This window comes from Rhincodon typus, chromosome 23, assembly GCF_021869965.1.
Source record: "Rhincodon typus isolate 14 chromosome 23, sRhiTyp1.1, whole genome shotgun sequence".
NCBI lineage: Eukaryota > Metazoa > Chordata > Chondrichthyes > Orectolobiformes > Rhincodontidae > Rhincodon > Rhincodon typus.
This window is the reverse complement of record NC_063354.1, coordinates 35,745,734-35,763,736: the sequence shown is the minus strand read 5'-3', so window position 1 is coordinate 35,763,736 and position 18,003 is coordinate 35,745,734. Positions and strand designations below refer to the sequence as shown.

Genomic DNA, 18,003 nt, shown 5'->3' with positions numbered 1-18,003 from the left:
CCTCACCAGGTCAACATTGGTCCAATATTTATATATAGCTTCAAAATTGCATACCACAATTTTCACAAACTTGAGCTTTACAAATCCTCAGATTCCACTATTCTTCTGAGCAGTAGGAGTCTGAATACTTAACATGCTATTCTGTGGGAATATCAATTTTCAGACCTACCCTCAAAACAATGCACCATTTTTAAAACATGCCAAATTTCATTATCTAATTATGCCAGTGGCCAAATTTCCATCGGAAACTTCACTGCATATGCAAAGCATTGTACCTATCTAATCAGAGACCTTAGAAGCATCATCGGTATAAAAGTAAAACCAAGATTAACAAAATGCAAAAGAGCGAGGGGTATTTGTTTCAAAATTGAAGGTAAGGGAAAAAAAGCATGAATATTTGCAAAAGGACCAAACATGGAAGAACAATGAATATTTCCAAGAAGATTGGACTGTCTGGAAAAAAGGAAGGCAAATGACATGGTGCCATTAAAAATATGAGAAACGAGTTTGGAACAGAGAAATGAAACACAAAAGAAGAAGAAAAGATGAGGATAAAGGGCACACATGGCAATAAAACGTGAATGACAAGTCTGCTTGTACTACCTTCTATAGGAAATTCTGATTTGTCTGAATCTCTGACAGTTCTTGGTTACAAACTATTGGTGACTGACAAATGGTGAATTTTCATTTGCTTCACATCAATCTGTCACTGAATTTAGCCTATTGGCCTGATTGGTGATTTCAATAGTTGTACGATTGGCATTCCACTCTCCAGCTCAAACTTGATAATTAATTTTTATAAAAAGATAAGTCCATATTGGCCTCCAGCGTTTAAAAAAATATTTGCACAGTCACATGCCCATGGAATAAGCTCAATATTTTATCTCTATGCAATGTCCTCCAATATTTTTTTCACTCAGCAAAGAAAAACACCAAGTCTTTTATTCTCTTGAGAACAATACCATACAACTCACGACCACAGTTAGAAAATGATCGAGCTGTTGGTGAAACTCTCCAAGGCCTCTTTTCTCCCTAAGCCATCTCATCTTCTGAAGGGGCAAAAGAAACACATGGAGGGAAAGCCAGTTGTGCACCATATCTGTGCATGGAAATGGTTACCCATGAAATGGTTGACTTATGCTCAGAAGATGAACATTTGGATGATATGGTACAAGCTTCTTTTTTTTAAAATTGAGCAAACGCATCAAATCTGACTAAGTCATCAAACTAATCCAGTATCTCTCAACCAAATAGCTTCAATCTCCAACATTTACAGTATTAACATTTGGTTAGAAATTCAGCCACTGCCCTTTTAATCCATCAGCCCTTTAAATTGACTACCATACCACATGGCTTCCTTTGATAGAAACTGTCAGGTGACCTGAATGGTATAATACCATCTGTTGTGCTAATGTACCAACTAAAATGAAAACCTTGAATAAAACAAGGAACTGATGTTAAGTGTCTCTGGAAAGACTGAAGCCTCATATAGTATGCCACTTTGTTTAGATAAAACAAATGCATTTGCTCGACTAACATGTCAGGAATTAGGGCGTGAGTAATTAGTGTGGTCTGACAGTGCCATTGTCCTCTGGCTCACTGACAAATATTCCAGACTCTTGTTATTATGGAATCGGTGACGTGTTATTGTTTTATTAAGATCAAACAGTTACTTCTGTTTTGCTGGCTGTATGGTAATTACGGTGATGTCCTGGGATATAGTGGAGCTGTTCCACTGTGTTGTGCCGACGTGAAGCAAAGGCATGTCGCTTAGCAGCAGTGTGGTTTGTTTGATTTATATTTAAGGTATTGTAAGAAGAGTTTGAGGCACTGGGATGCGAGTGCATTTTTGTCATCTTATAGCGATCTAAGACAGGCGTGGATACAAAGACATCTGTGTGGGACTGGGACAAGGCCCTGGACATAGCCTTTTCACGGAACGCCGAGCGTTTGAGGGACATAACTTTATCGGGAGAGAGCAGAGGGTCCTGGGACTGAAGACGTTCAGCTGACAGCAGTTGTTCATCAGATAGGATGCGCTCGTAAGTCATGACACATTCTTGAGGCACATCTCTCTCTGGAGACAGGACTCTGTCCTGTGACATTGCTCGCACTGGTCGTCTAGGCCTCTCCCTGGTGTTACTGTGTTCCTGATTCATTTTCATAATGTGGAGAGGCAGGGTTCCTCTTGCGGCCAAGTCTGGAAGGTGTCGCCTTTTCATGTAATATTCGTCAATCTCCTTTTCACCTGCAGGAATGATGCAAAAGAAAACCCTTTTTAGAATACTTATGTCATCCACCCAATACTTTTTAATTCTGAAAGATCATAGTTATCACAGTCAGGGCTGCTATTTCTTCAGTTTTGTACAATTTTTAAAATCTGATCTCTCAGACTTCTACAACGTCAACAAAACGCCAACAGTTAGAAGTGGAGATCTGTACTTTTAACTCTTGTGCAGTCCTTTGGTATTGAAGCATTGATTTCTCCAATCAGCAGCAAGAAAAGCACTTCTAAAATCTTCTGCTATTCCACCACTTTGAATGTCCCATCTCCACTGCCTTCTTTTACCCAATTTTACATTAACTGAAATTTCAGCGGCCCTAATTACAATTTGGGTTAGAACAATGAAGCTATAATAGATTTGAGACTGTCTTCAATAATATACATGGCATGTATGGTTTTTATATCCTCAATGTACACAGGAGTTATTTATATTTTCATTTATAAACAGAATTATACATCAGATACTCATGCAGAAAAATGTGTAATGTTAATGTATTTGATTGTGAAATGAACAAGCTGCCATTCGTACAGAAAAATACTGACAGTAATGTTTCCCATGGGGAAAGGTATCAATGAAAATACAAAGCAGAAGCAGACAGGCATCAATAGTGTAACTGCAACTTTCATGGTACCCTTTGCTCAGTTATCCAGTATTAAACTTGATCTGCCTTTTCTTTTCCCCAGCAAAGATCTGTTACAATCCCCAGGAGATTGAAGAAGGGTCTAGGTCTGAAACGTCAACTTTCCTGCTCCTCTGATGCTGCTTGGCCTGCTGCGTTCATCCAGCTCTACACCTTGTTATCTCTTGTACTGCGGTGTTCACTCAGACTTGTACCTCAAGTGCCTGTTCATCGCTCCTGAGCAATGGACCTGAATGAGTCACGGTTCATGCACAGCTGTAGTAACATTTTACTTGGAACTCAATCTGGCAGTCAATTTAGCAATTTTAAAATGTTCCAGTAAGTCCAGAATTCTGTAAAATTTTTGAGAATTTCTTGCCTTGGGAAAGATGGACATTATTGAGTTATTCATCTACATGTCATTAGGAGTTCCTTGTGGCCACTAGTTAGGTTCTACCCTAGTAGACTCATTCGACCTTGCTAACTTCTTAGTATCCAGTACAAAATGCTGCATATTTGTTTTCTTCTTTCTATTTTCAGTTCTCTATATTTGCACATTTAAAAAATTCTTACCATTTAGCTACAAGTGTGGTTTAAAAACTTTAAAAAAAAGAATATGCTCGATCATTTTCTTTCTTATTTCATATTTCCTTTCCTTATTTCTTGATATCTCACATTTTGTAATGATTTCTCCACATTACTAACTTCAGCTCCAGTTAGTTTTTCCTCTTCTGTTCCAACTTGCAATTGTTAGGTCTTTTCAGTAATTCACCGTCCCTTATTTTATTCTAATCTCTTCCCTGTTTGCTTTTTCATGGTTTTGTGTTTTCTTCATGTTATTCCATTTCTCAGTTAATAATTTCCTTTGTTCTGTCTTCAGTTATTTTATTTTTGTTTTGTTATATTTCTCGATTCTTTTTGCACTGATTCTTTTCCATTTTTAGACAGATCAGTGTTCTTAATAATGTGTCAGGATTTGTCTGGAAGATTTTTAAAAATTATTCACAGGATGCAGGCCAGGCCAGCATTTATTGCCCATCCCTATTTGCCCAGGGGGCAGTTAAGAGTCAACCACATTGCTGTGGATCTGGAGTTACATTGTAGGCCAGACCAGGTAAGGTCAGCAGTTACGTTCCATAAAGGACAGTAATGAATCAGATGGGTATTCCAACAATCAACAATTATTTCGTGGTCATCAATAGACAATTAAATTCAGATTTTTTTTTGACAATAAATTTAGCTCAAATTCCACCATCTGCCATGGTGGGATTTGAACCCAAGTCCTCAAAACATTAGCTGAGTTTCTGGATTAATAGTCTAATGACTACACCACTAGGCACTTGCCGCCCTTGCCTCCCTTGCAGATGCTGACTTTCTCTTACATACTCTGTTTTTTACTGCAGCTGAAATACAAGACTTCTGTACCTGCAACAAAAACCCTCTACCAGACAAAGCAACTTCACAAAAAGGTGGTTTTGAGATCTCCTGGAAATCTTGCTGCTTGAATGGGCCCTGTTCATATTTCAGGAGTGGTGGGAGGAATTATTTTGTGGGGGAGGGGGAAATGGGAGTTGTGTGAAATGAGGTGGGGAAAGAAACTTCAGTAGCAAAAGAGTATTCTGAACATTAGTCTTTCCCAACTGTTTCAAAACGGGTCAGAAATTATGATACTCTGTCACTTTTTGGACAAACTGCAGGATAAGCCTGCTTGTACCATTCGGGAGGTGATGTTTGTCTTTTACATTGGGAGTTATATTGCTCATCACCTCAGGAGGGGTATTTAGCTGATGCACCTGTCGAGAGAGGTCCCACATCTCATTTGCCTTTCAACATGGCCATCAAAGCAGCAGTCAACAACAGCACTGCAAAAGGAATGATCCTATAAGGTGAGGTAAAAGTACAATTAATATTCTTTATCCCTGCAATGAGCTTAATTATCCATGGAATATTCTATTGACACTGAGAGATTGGCCATCAATAAATGATGGTGCACCATGAAGTTGAACAGTTGACACACTTGCTTGTGCAACAACTGGGAGACTGCAAGACTGAAGCAGTTGGAAAATAACAGGAATTAACAACAAAACAAGTTACCAGATTTGTTTTTGTAGGTATGATGCAAAATAATGTTAATGGAAGATTACGGAACACCTACTTAACCGCTTTATTGAAGAATACTTGCTTATGTCAGATTTAACTGCAGATTCATAAGATGGTGGAAGGTGTGAGAGACTCTGGTAGGATCTTGAGAAAGACAGATCATATGGTTCAGTTGCAGAAGTAAGAATACTGTTCATCCGAGGCTTTTCTATGGGGAAGAGATAAAAAAGAATTATGTAAGAACAAGTAAGTTATCCAATAAGCTTTCAATCAATTTTGTGTCTTTTCTATTGTGCTCTTAAAGAGCCTGAACAATGCTGAAGTAAGTTCCATTATGCCTTGTTCAAGTAACATCACTAAGCAGGCATCAGACCATATCTAACCTTGATCTCCACACATCCCAGTGTGGGGTTACAGTAACCTGTAGTGGGAACCCTGGCTGCATTTTCTGCCCTAGGTGTTGGGGTAGGTGATAAAAAAGGCCAATGATAGTACCCATACTGAGATTTTCATTGCCATGAGACAACTAAGCCTGACTGGGGAATGAATAGCTCAGGAACACACTAGATTAACACATTTGAACTTAACCATCAAGCCACCAAGGCTATAGGCTTCCCCTGCTGTGGCACACTCTTCTCTCTGCCACCTCACAATCACTCAATGTCTGTTGCTGTACCTCCCTCCCACCAAGGCTCATGAGCTGCCATCCCACAGCTGTCTGCAATGTCTTCTCTCGCCTGCGCTCACTTCACACCTGTCACTCAGCACACCTCATCACATGCCCCAGCACGAACAACTGTGCCATCTATTTTCATCTCTACACCAGTGGTGCCACCAGCTCTCCTCGGCCAGTGGCTACCAGCCTCCGTCTCTATAAATCAGTAGGCCTCAAACATCTAAATCTCCTTCCTGATAGCCTATAACTCCCATGGGTTCATACTGTCTTACTTAAGGTCCACACCGAACCCACCTACATGAGTCTGCAACTGCCCACCTTTCACCCCCACTAGGCCACGTGTGCCCTGATATTGTATCCCCACCTCCTTGAAGCCAGGGTGCTCCTGAACATGTACAAACCCTCCCCTCCAACCTGCATGATTCCCTTTCCCATCCATGCTTTACTGTATTCATCCCTTGCAGAAACTGTTCTGCCCCCTTCACAGTTAGAATCCCTCCTTCATCCAACACTGCAGCCCCACTTCCAAAGAATAACTTGCTGGGTCTCCTTGTCTTCCTCCCTATCACCCCTCAGTCACTGTAGACAGACCCAATGGACTGACGTTGGACCTCATCCTTGAGTGTCATAACCAGACAGCCTTGGGTGAGGGTGCTCAGACCCCTTACTGGTACCTGTCCACCCTTCTGTCTACATTAGTCCTAGGCACCCACCCACAAGATTAGCTGCTTTGGAGCCAGAGGACTGACAGTGGCCCACTCCCAAGTCTGCAGTGGTACGAACCCCCTGACTGAAAGCACCCCGACTGGAAGCTTGACTGTGGACAATCCTCTGGGCTAGTCTGGGAGTGTACCCTTAACTTACTGTGCCAGATCGGTGCCTTCAATGACTTTGGTGAAGACAACTCCTCAGAGATGTCGAGACAGAGCTCCCGGCTTCCTGCACATGCAGCGGGTTTGCCACATAAGTTGCTAGCATTTAGAGCAGCTGTGAGATTGGCATAGCAGTGTCATACAGTAGTGTGCCCTACAGTGGGATCTGCTGACCAACAAGGCAAGCTGCCTGGTTGTTTGACTGCGCTAATTGGTATGGTACGGCATGGCTACAATGAGCATGTGGGAATGTGCTAAGAGAGCAAGCTAGCTGCCCTGAGATACAACCTAGTCCAATCCATGCGCTGGGCTCCCTGTCCATCTGCTCAAAATGTCTCTGATGCAGCCTTTCAATGTGACTTGTTAATCCAAGTCTGCAAAGCCAGTCTGCCATCCCTGTGCAGCCTGCAAGTGTAATGAGAGGTGCCATGTTGGTTGTGACGGGTTGTCAAATGCCAGATGCCAACATCTGAGAATAAGGGGTATGTGTGGTTTGTCCTGAGCATCATGGGGGTCCTTCAGAGAAAGCAGTGTGCTAATGTCGCCAGGTACCCACACTTCTCGCTAATCAATCACATTTGGCACATTTGGTGAGGTGGGAAGCTGAATGTTAATGAGGTGAGTTAGTCTACTAATAAGGTGTTAACAAGCTTTAATGCTCCTTAGTTGGCAGTTTATTGTTGCCTAACGAGAAACCAACCTTGCCACTTTTGAAAAGCATAAAAGGTGGAGTGAGACACTCCTAACACTGGACATCCTATTCGATTCTGCCACAGTTCTTGCCCACATTACTCAGACTACAATACGGTTCTGTCCACAACGTTGTTATGTTTTTATTTATTCACTCGTAGGATGTGCCAACTTTGGCTGACCAACATTTATTACTCATCACTATTTTCACTTGAGAAAGTAGTGACGAGCTTCCTTCTTGAATTGCTGCAGTCTATTTGCTGTAGATAAACCCACAGTGCCCTTGTGGGGAATCCCAGGGTTTTACACCAATCACAGTGATGGAACAGCAATATATTTCCAAGTTGACTGCAGTCATGTCTTGTAATTGATAATAATGAATCTGATATGAATCTTATGTCTGAAGGACAATTGGGAAATCTTTTTGGGAGCAGGTTTTGAATTCCACACCAGTGATTTCCCACTTTTTTAGTATCAAGGCACATTTCAATGAGACAAACAATTCCATGGCATACTCATGTTATTCATCTGAACTGATTGTTCATAAACATCACATTTACTTGCATTTTTTATGGTTACAGTCTTACTGAGTGGTTTGCAACATAGCGCACACAAGAAGCTAAAGAAGGATCAATAACATTAATGCTTCAAATCCGCTGGAAAAAATATATTGTCATCAACTGTCAGCATTTTTAAAATCTGTTCAAAACAAGTATTTCTAACTCTTCATGGCCCTATTTGTTTAAGCAGAAACAATGTTTGTTTTACATTGACTTTTATTACCCCTTTACAGAAAATTTAATGGCACACTTGAATGGTTCCACAGCATGCCAGTTGAAAACCACTCTTCCACACAACTTTTTCACTCCAATACATTTATACTTTCACTTTTGAGTTTTTCAGCATAGGCACTGTGCTACAATTCATTAAGAGAATCTGAGTTGTTGTGTAAACAAGCACTTGTCCATGTTCGCTGTAGTCTGGAGCTACAGATGGTGATAGGAGAGGCTGCAATGTTCTTTCCTTTTCCAGGCTGACCAGGAAGCCCTCCCGCTCTTACCTCCTGTCATTGGTGCACATTGTGAGGAATTGTAGGTTGCTCCCCTTTGGCCATCTTATAAATACAACTTCCTTGGCCATCAAGGACTGAAGTGGAGCTTATACATGGAGCTTCCAGCACAGAGGCAGGGACTCTACTCACTGTGCTGCAATATTTTGCCTTTTCTGCAGTACAAGTCCCAGATAAACAGCAACTGGTGAAATAGCTATGAGTAACTCTCCACAATTTCCATGTTTTCTGCTTGAAAATGAGCACAGATTGTGTACATTTCCACGGTAGGCAAATGTCGCAGTGTGTACTAATTAGATATTTTCCTACAGCAGCACGTGAATTCAAATATAATTCCATTAGTTAATCACCACACCTGTACAGTGTAATTGTAATGGTACTTTCAAAAAGCCAACACCTTGTTATCTCTCTAGGAATCCGTTTCCAAACATGGAGATCGCCAGAGATAATTCACAATGGGATATGCTACAGTGGGCATCTAATTATGAAGCAATCATGCGGACCACTTCAGTTCCCAGGACTGGTTACCAGATTTCAATTCCAAGTGAGCAAACGAAAAAGAAAGGATGTTTTGTGGCCTGTTAGGCTTTTCCTTGTTGCTTCATGTTCTTAAATTCTTGCGCTGTACTGTACTTAAGCAGAATTTTTGAAGGAAACATTGTTTTGATTCACCCACTTTTGGCAACCACTCATTCATGATGTCCTGACCCAAAGCTCCTGAATTATCTTCCCAAACCTCTTCTTCTTTAAGAACTTGAAACTTACTTCAGTTCTTATGTCTCTTTCATTGATTTCAAATCAGTGACTCTCCGATTTCTTAACCATGAAACATCTCGAGAGGTTACACTACATAAGTGGTACCATCGTTTAGAATGTGAGATTTTATAAGATAGTTTAAATTGTTAATTATAATTCAAGTTGCAGAGACAACATTTTTATTTCCTTTCTTTTGGACTGCACACTAAAAAATGGTAGCTATTTCTTGAAACCTGAGCATCTGTGTAAATATATGAGCATAATTTTAAAAATCATGTTTACTGAACACATTGTGAATTGTATACACAATGTTGCCTTTTCCTGGAACAGTGAGGGCAAAGGCAGACAGAATGGAGCCCATGGCTCTTGAACTAAGGGACAATTGTTTGACAACACATCTTAATCACTCCCTGCCAAGGGCCCACAGGCTTGTGTGGACACAGTGCTACAGAAATAGATAGCCTGCAGAGAGAAATTACCTTTCTCTCCTTCTTGTGCAGAGAAGCTAACAGAACTCCTGGTAGCTGAACTCACTCACATTTCCTCTGTAAAGTGCTCTTTTTGCAAATTCCTTTGTTGAAAGGAAGAAGGAAAAACCACCTTCAGAAACTCTGAAAGGGACAAATTCTCAAACAGCGAACAAAAGACACCATTGGCTTGCCAGTCTCATCAGCCAAAAACTAAAACGAATTGGAAGAAACCAAAAGAAAACAACTTATTAACTCTTGCGGTACAGACTAAAGTTATTGAACTTTTCTCTGACATTTTTCATCCTTTTGCCGTCCTTAATATCCATATTTTGCCTGTCTTGTGTGTCTAACTGTTTGTGAAAGGAGGAAATTAAGAAGGGGTAGAGTTCAAGTTATATATTAGCAATTCAGTTTCCTTTTCTCCATTTGGTAAAAGAAATTGTTTGTAATGAACAATTATTTTCTTGTTCAGCACACAAACCTGCTGTGCATATTCTTTTTAGTCTGAATTAGTCAGGTCAATAGAATTTGGCAATTTGGTGGTGTAACCAATTTATCACATTTATGGTGACTTGGGGCATGATAGGACTTGATTGCACTATCACCGATGAATGAGTAAAAAGGGAGAAGGTGACCTACTGCCAGTTCTGCTAGGCAAAACGTAGATATGACCTAATTTCACGGGGACAGGGGCTAGGACAAGTGCTACTGAAATCCTCGTGTCAGTTTTAATTCCTGAAAACAACGACAGAGCAGTGGGCTTTCCCATGGATAGATGACTGATTCAAATAACCCGTGACCACAGAAAGGAAGAGTGTGTGTGTCAGTAAAAGAGACATGGGCAACTGCTGCAGTCAGCCGAGGGAACAATGAAGTTTCTCTGTTAGCTACCAGACAGAATCTAGGTGAATGAATATTTTTTGGTCAAAGAGATGGAACCAATGGAAATTTAAGCACACTGGATGATTTGTCCTATTGTGGCCAGGAAAAAGCATCAGCAGAGTGGACCTTATTGCTGAAGGTCAGTTCAGTGATTCTCAGAAGGTTGTCAGAAATGACTTTCAACTTATGACTCAATAAGACATGGAGAAGCAAGCCTGTTGGAAGTAGACTTGAACTGGTTCCTGTAAAGATTAACAACACAGAATTCGCCTGTACATTATTAGTTTGACTCATGTGCATGATATCAGTGATATGTTCCGTTGTGTGGGCATGTCAGTTTACAGCGTTGTATAAACTGCTGCTTCTGCTAAAGGTTACTACCACCATCCTCATTAAATGCAGGATACGGGGCCTCCCTGGCCTAGTGTGGCAGAGGAAAACCAGTTCCTGGTCTAACTAGAATAATCTCTTCTAGTTAACAAGCTACAGTTTATTGTATGCTAACAATAGTGACAGGTTATCTTGATCTGCAAGGCATTATTATAGAGAACCCGAGAAGGATTACATCTTCAAGACCTTCAGCTGTTCTGTCCACAACTCCATATGACATCATCATAGTGGGTGATGCTTAGGCCATTCAACATTTACATTTACAGTTTTATATAGAACACCTCAACACTGGGTGCCACGGTGGCTCAGTGGTTAGCACTGCTGCCTCACAATGCCAGGGATCTGAGTTCAATTTCACCCTTGGGCAGCTGTCTATGTGGAATCTTCCTGTGTCTGCACTGGTTTCCTCCTGGTGCTCTAGTTTCCTCCTACAGTCCAAAGATGTGCAGGTTAGGTGGATTAGCCATGAGAAATACAGGGATAGTGGGTATGCTCTTTAGGGGATCAGTGTGGACTTGATGGGCCAAATGGCCTGCTTCCACACTGTAGGGATTCTATCTCCTCTCAAGCTTTTTAAAAATTTCATTACTAATGTCATAAAATTGTCAATGATGTTACATCCGCTATTACACCATTTCCTCCAAAGACTCTGACTTTGCAAAGGTTAGTAATGAAGGATTTAAGAAGATGCTTCAGGAAGACCTAGACAAGCTCAGTGTGTAGGCTAATACGTGATGGACAGAATAATTCCTCTGTGGGTTTCTTAAATCTTCAGCTTTTCTCTACTTTTGACTGTGCTATGTGAGCAAAAAACTTAAAGCTGAGGGTAATGATCTCATTCAATCTCTCACCATGTGTTGCATGAGCAGCTAAATGAAAGCTACATCGCGGCCCACCATGAGCACAGTGGCTGACAACAGTGTATCAGCTATGGCTCCTGGTGAATGTTATTACCACCATCTTCTTTAAATGTAGGAGAATACAGGGTCATTTTGGTCTAGTGTTGCAGAGGAAAAGCACTTCCTGGTCTAATTAGAAGAGTCTTTTATAGTTAACAAGTTAAGTTTATTGCACGTCAGCGACTGTCCACGGCGAGAAAATTGGTGTTGAGAGGGCAAGACTTAGATTTCCAAGCATTTGGAACAGTCCTGGAGCAGGTAGGACTTGTACAAGATGAACTGATTACGTCTTAACAAGACTGATACTAACGTTCTTGCCGGGACATTTGGCAGTGCTGTGGAGGAGGATTTAAACTAGATCGATCGGGGAATAGGAATTTATGAGGGAGCTCAGATTTGAGGGAAGCAAAACTAGGGAAAAGAAATAAATGAGAAGCAAACAAGAAGAACTTGGATGTAACAATAGCAAGAATCAAATAGGATCAAAATGGACAACAAGGTTAAAAAAGCTGAATTGTGTGTATTCAATCTGCTTGTGTAAAATATTTATAAAAGTGGTGACGATTTGAATGCACAAATGGAAATAAACGGATATGATTTATTTGTCATCACACACATGTGGCTACAGGGTGACTGAGATTGGGAATTGAATGTCCAAAGGCATTCAAAATTTAGGATGGATGGGCAAAAACAAATGGAAGTTTGTGTAGCCCTTCAAATCATGGATTAAATCAGTAAGAGAGAACCTGAGATCAAAGGATGTAGAATCCGTTTGAATACAGCTAAGATACAGCTAGGGAAAGTGAACTTTGATGGGAGTTATTTATAGGCCATCAAATTTTTGTGCTAATGTTGGGCACTCTATAAATCAGAGATACATGTAACAAATGTATTAGGAGAATCATGGGCAGCTTTAATTTGCATATAGCCTGGGTTGACGAAGGCAGCAGTAATGTTTTGGAGAATGAATTCCTGGAGTTTAAATGAGATGGGTTTCTAGAACCCATTCTAGGAATGTTAAGGGGCCAAGTATGTCTAAGACATTTTTTAAAACTTACTGTTACGTAAAGAGAAAGGGCTAATTAATAACCCCGCTCGACAGAAGCTTTAGGAGATATAGTGGCCATAACCTGATAGAATCTAACGTAAAGTTTGTACGTGACATAGTTTATTCTGATTCTTTGGTCTTAAATCTGCACAAAGTTTGCAACGAGGGTATGAGGACCAAGTTGCCTATGGTGGATTGAGAAAATACACCAAAAAAATTGATGGTAGGCAGTCAAAAGCTAGTATTTCAAGAAACACTACAGAGATTGCAACAGATGAGCATTCGTTTAAGGCACAAGTATCTAAAGGGTGAAGTGAATCAAACATAATCAATAAAATAAGTTAAACATTAGACCACAGCAAATTACTTTCAAGGATGTCAAAAACAATGGTAAACCTGCAGATTAGGATCAATTTAGGATCCAACAAATAACATTCAAAAAGTAGGAGGAAAAGGAATGTAAATTAGTGAAGAACATAAAGTTAGGCTATAAGCTCTTTCATCAATAAAGGGAAAAAAGATTAGCAAGGACAAATGTAATCCCGTTACAAGTAGAAACAGGGGAATTTATATTTCTCCAGTAAAGAAACTAAGCATTCCTTCACATCTGTTTTCAAAGAAAAAGATACAGAAAATCTGTCAAAAATATTGGGCATTCAAGACATTTATGTAACCGAGGAGCTAAACAAAATTATTATTAGTTAAGAGATAGTACTAAGAAAAAAAAGTTGGATTGAAAGTTGATAAATATCCTGGATTGGATGAGCATTATCCCAGAGTGTGCAAGGAAGTTGCTAGAAAAATAATGGATACATGGCTGATTATTCTTCCAAACTGCTACATTCCAGAAAGGGTTCTGCTGACTGAAAGGTACCTGAGGTTACCTTACTGTTTAAGAAGACAGGAAGAGGGACAATGGAGAACTGTTAGCTTACTGTCTGTGAAGATGTCAGAATCTATTACAAAGGATGTTATAACTAGACATTTAGAAAATAATAGAAAAATATAGGCAGATCAACATTGATTCATGAAAGGGAAATCAAGTTTGACAAATTTGTTGGAGGATTTTTTGGAGATGTTACTTCGATCATAGACAAAGGAAAACCAGTGGATGTGGTGTAGTTGGATTTTCAGAAGGCTTTTTTATTAAAGTTCCATGCAGAAGGTTAGTAAATAAAATTAGAGAGTGTCGGATTGGGGTGCCTATATCAGCACGGATTGAGAATTAACAGAGAGAAAGCAGAGAGTAGGAACAAATGGATTATTTTTAGGTGAGCAAGCAGTTACCAATGGATACCTTGAGAATCAGCACTTGATCCACAGTTGTTTATACTCTCATTTAAATGATTTGGATGTGGGAACCATTTTTAAATTTTTAAACATTTATTAAATTTTTAACATTTTTAAATTTGCTGATGATGCTAAACCGGGTAGAAACTTAAGTTTTGAAGAACATTCTTCAAGAAGACCTAGATGAAATAAATGTGTGTGGGATAACACATGGCAGATGGAATACAATATGAATACGTGTGAAGATATTCACTTCGGCAGGAAAAAAACAGAAAGGTGGATAATTTCTGAAATGATGAGAATTGCGAAGTGTAGATGTCCAAAGGGAACTGGGTGTCCTTGTCCATAGTCAGCATGAAGATGCAGCAAACAATTAGGAAGACAAATAATAACTGGTATTCCTTTCAAGGGGATATCATTAGGGGATAAAGACCTCACTGGAATGTTGTGTCTTAGTTTGGCCTCCTTATCTAAGCAAGGAATACCTGCCATACAGAGAGTTCGTTGGAAAGTCACCAGATTATTTGTTGGGATAGCAAACTTGTCATACATAAAGAGATGAGGTAAAAGGGTTTGTATTCCCATATGTTTCAAAGAATGACAATGATCTCTTTTAAACATATGAAGTTGTTACGGGGGGTGTAACAGGGTAGAGAAAAGCTTAAATGTTTCCTTTAGCAAGTGACTATAGAACCAGGGGTCATAATATCAGAATACGGTGTAAATCATTTGAAATGTTGATGAGGTTGAATTTCTTCACTCAGAGGGTGGTGAATCTTTCTAATTCTTTTCCACAAAGTGTGATAAAGGCTCAATCATTGAGAGATTCAAAACAGCAATTGATAGGTTTCTGGTGACGAATGTCACTTAGTGATTGAGGATTGTATGTGGAAGTAGATCAGATATGACCTAATTGAAAACAACCAATGTGAGAGATCACAGCAGGTCAGACAGCATCCATAGAGAAACAGCAAGCGAACGGTTCGAATCTTGATGACTCTTCATCAGAGTTGAAGTGAAGTGTGGAGAGTACAGCATTTATGCTACAGTTGAGGGTTGGGGTGGGGTGCAGGGTGCTGGTGGAGAAAAGATTTTGGTAGTTCAGATTAAATGATCAGAATGTGAGAATGGCAGTACAATGGTGTGCCTAACTGCCAGACTTGAAAGGACAGATAGCCCCACTGGGGTAGTGGGGGTGTGGAGAGAGGACATGATACTAGAATGTAACAAGCTAAAAGAAAGGGAAGAAATGGTTCATAATTTGAAGGCATTGAACTCAATTCTAAGTCCAGAAGGCTGTAAAGTGCCTAGTCTGAAGATGAGATATTGTTCCTCCAGCTTGCGCTGTAATTCTCTGGAACATGGCAGCATGCCCAGGACGGACCTAATTGAATGTCAGGGCAGTATTGAAAGATGGAATGGCCTACTCCTGTTCCAGCATTCCTATATGATAGACAATATGACAAAGACTTTGAGGAGGAACGAATGTTAGCTCTCACCACTTCAAGAGCCTGGGTTGTTTTACTCACAAGTCAATTTTGGATGATAATGATGGTTGGTGCTTTTGGCACTGCTCAGTGTTGACCCTCTCAGAGCCATAGACAGCAGTTTCTTGCCATGATCGACAGGTTGGCTTCCAATCAGACAGGAAACTCATTGTGAAGGCTGCAGGATCTGTAAGTCCAAGCCAATGAGGATGGGTATTAGTTGGGAGAGGAGAGAAAGAGTGGTAGATTTCCAATGATGATTGTTTGATCAGGTGACCTGCACTTGAGGCCTTACTGTGAAAAGGTTTTGGAGTGCATATATTGGTAAAAAATCATAGAAACTGCTCAGGTATCCTGGGAGATAGGTGTGAAGCCGCCTACCTCTTGGATCTGCCAAGTCTCCACCTTGATGAGGCTGCCTGGAATCCCAACTAAGAGCTTCAGTGATCAAGGTGGTTTGAAGAAGTTGGGATTGTTCTCCCTAAAGAAGGCTAGGAGGAAATTCCATACAGGTTTGTAAACTTATAAGTGGGCTGGATAGAGTAGAAATAGATGGTCTGTTCTTGCTTATAATAAGAACACAAATGAGAGGGAATAGATTTGAAGTGATATTCAAAAGAAACAAGGATGATGTGATACAAAATCTTTTTCACACAGCGAGTAGCTAGGGTACAGAATATATTCCCTGGAAATGTGGTTCAATTGAGGCCTTCCAGAGGGCATTGGATGATTCCATGGATAGAAACTGTGCAAGGGTATGAGAAGAAAACAGGATATTGGCACTAAGTAATGATGATTGGTGAAGAGTTAGTGTGACCATTATAGGCTGAATGGCCTGTGATTATGTGAATGGCAATAAGGCCCACAGCCTCATTATCATATTTAAAGTTACAGCCTGTCTTCTTTGATCAGGCTGTTGTTCACTTATGATCTCGCCTTTGTTGAAGTTACAAATAAGTGGAAGTTTGGTTTGTATCAGAAAATGGATTTCTCAGACTGATCCCTTGACCTGATTGAAAATGGGCTTGCCTTTTTGGATTAAAATTCAGTCCTTAAAACACAAGTTTTACATCATATAACTATTTCCTGACTTATCTGCTCTTCCCTTCTTCCTACCTTCTTCATCCTGCACAGTGGGCTGGCCTCTTCCAGCGTTTCTCTAATAAAAGGAATGTACTTGGCTATAAAATGGTTTGTGTCAAAGAATAATTCCTTACAGTACATTGCAAGTAAAACCTTTTCGTAATAGAAAGAGAAATAAATCCATTAACAGAATTGACATTAACTTGCAATATACTGTATTTCATTCTATTTATGCTGCAACAGATACGTTTTGAGGTCACAATAAAATTCTTTCGGTAAAATGATTAATTTAAGTGGTATTCTCACTAGCCTAAGTGTGAATTCCCTGAGCTGTAAATGAATTTCATCTGTTCACTATGACAAGTACACACTTAACTCACATTAACACCTAGGTTTTCAGTCCTCCACACATCCTTCCCATTAGTGCTTTGGCAGCATTTCTGCATCATTCTTTCTCACACTCCAATTTTATAATCTCTTTATACATGACCAACACTTAATTTCCAACCAAAACATTCTTGAAATGACCTATCTGGTCATACGTGCCACTATTATCGGTGGTATCTTGTTGTCATTGTTGGATTCATCCAATTAGTGACGGCAAAGTGATGTTTTAACTCAATTTCTTTGTGCTTCAATTTTATCCCTTGAGAAATGAGCCCCTACACTTTGCTTCATTGCATGGCCTTAATAACATATGGCCTTCATGTCTCTGCACTTTTGATAATTAAGGTAACCACACACTAAGGTTTCATTGCATTTCTACCCATTTAGATTCTTATTTTCCATGCAGTGTAGCCTCCTCATTCTTTCTTCCAAAATTCAATGCCAAGAAGAAAGCAGTTAATATATCTTGTACTCACGATGCATACTAACTCAAAACAGGAGCCATCAGAAACAGACACAGTTCCATCACTACCTTACAGATGATAGGGAAGTGTCCAATGACAAAAAAAGCACACTTTCATTTGTTTCCAAACATGATCTTTTAGATTAGATTCACAGAAGTTAACCTTCACTTATGGGTGGATGGAAAACTGATAGCTACAGGTTGACTGTTTCCCACTCCAACTAAAAAGAAGAGAATAACCGGATGCTCCTTATAACGGACAAGGCTTTCCAACTGCAAACCATGAAGAAATATGTCTAAATGACAATATTGTCAAAATTTATTTTTCTTCTGTCTCAAGTAAGCTTTTTATCAATTAGCTTCTTCTAATCATTTGAGAAAGAAAACATGTCTTTGTATTAAAAGATAACAAGGTGTAGAGCTGGATGAACACAGCAGGCCAAGCAGCATCGGAGGAGCAGGAAAGCTGATGTTTCGGGTCTAGACCCTCTTACTGAAGATGGGTCCAGACGCGAAACGTCAGCTTTCCTGCTCCTC

General features: G+C 39.9%; 1 protein-coding gene across 1 annotated transcript in view; it reads right to left on the bottom strand.

Annotated features, from left to right (window-relative positions):
* Positions 1 to 1,661: 1,661 nt before the first annotated feature.
* The window catches only part of LOC109927404 (protein shisa-6-like), a 486,467-nt gene continuing 470,125 nt past the window's right edge, over positions 1,662 to 18,003 (bottom strand). The window contains exons 5-6 of the mRNA XM_048610992.1: positions 5,060 to 5,212; positions 1,662 to 2,248 (exon numbers count right to left, since the gene is read on the bottom strand). Of these exons, the coding sequence (XP_048466949.1) occupies positions 1,662 to 2,248; positions 5,060 to 5,212 (740 nt within the window). The remainder of the gene's footprint in view (positions 2,249 to 5,059; positions 5,213 to 18,003) is intronic.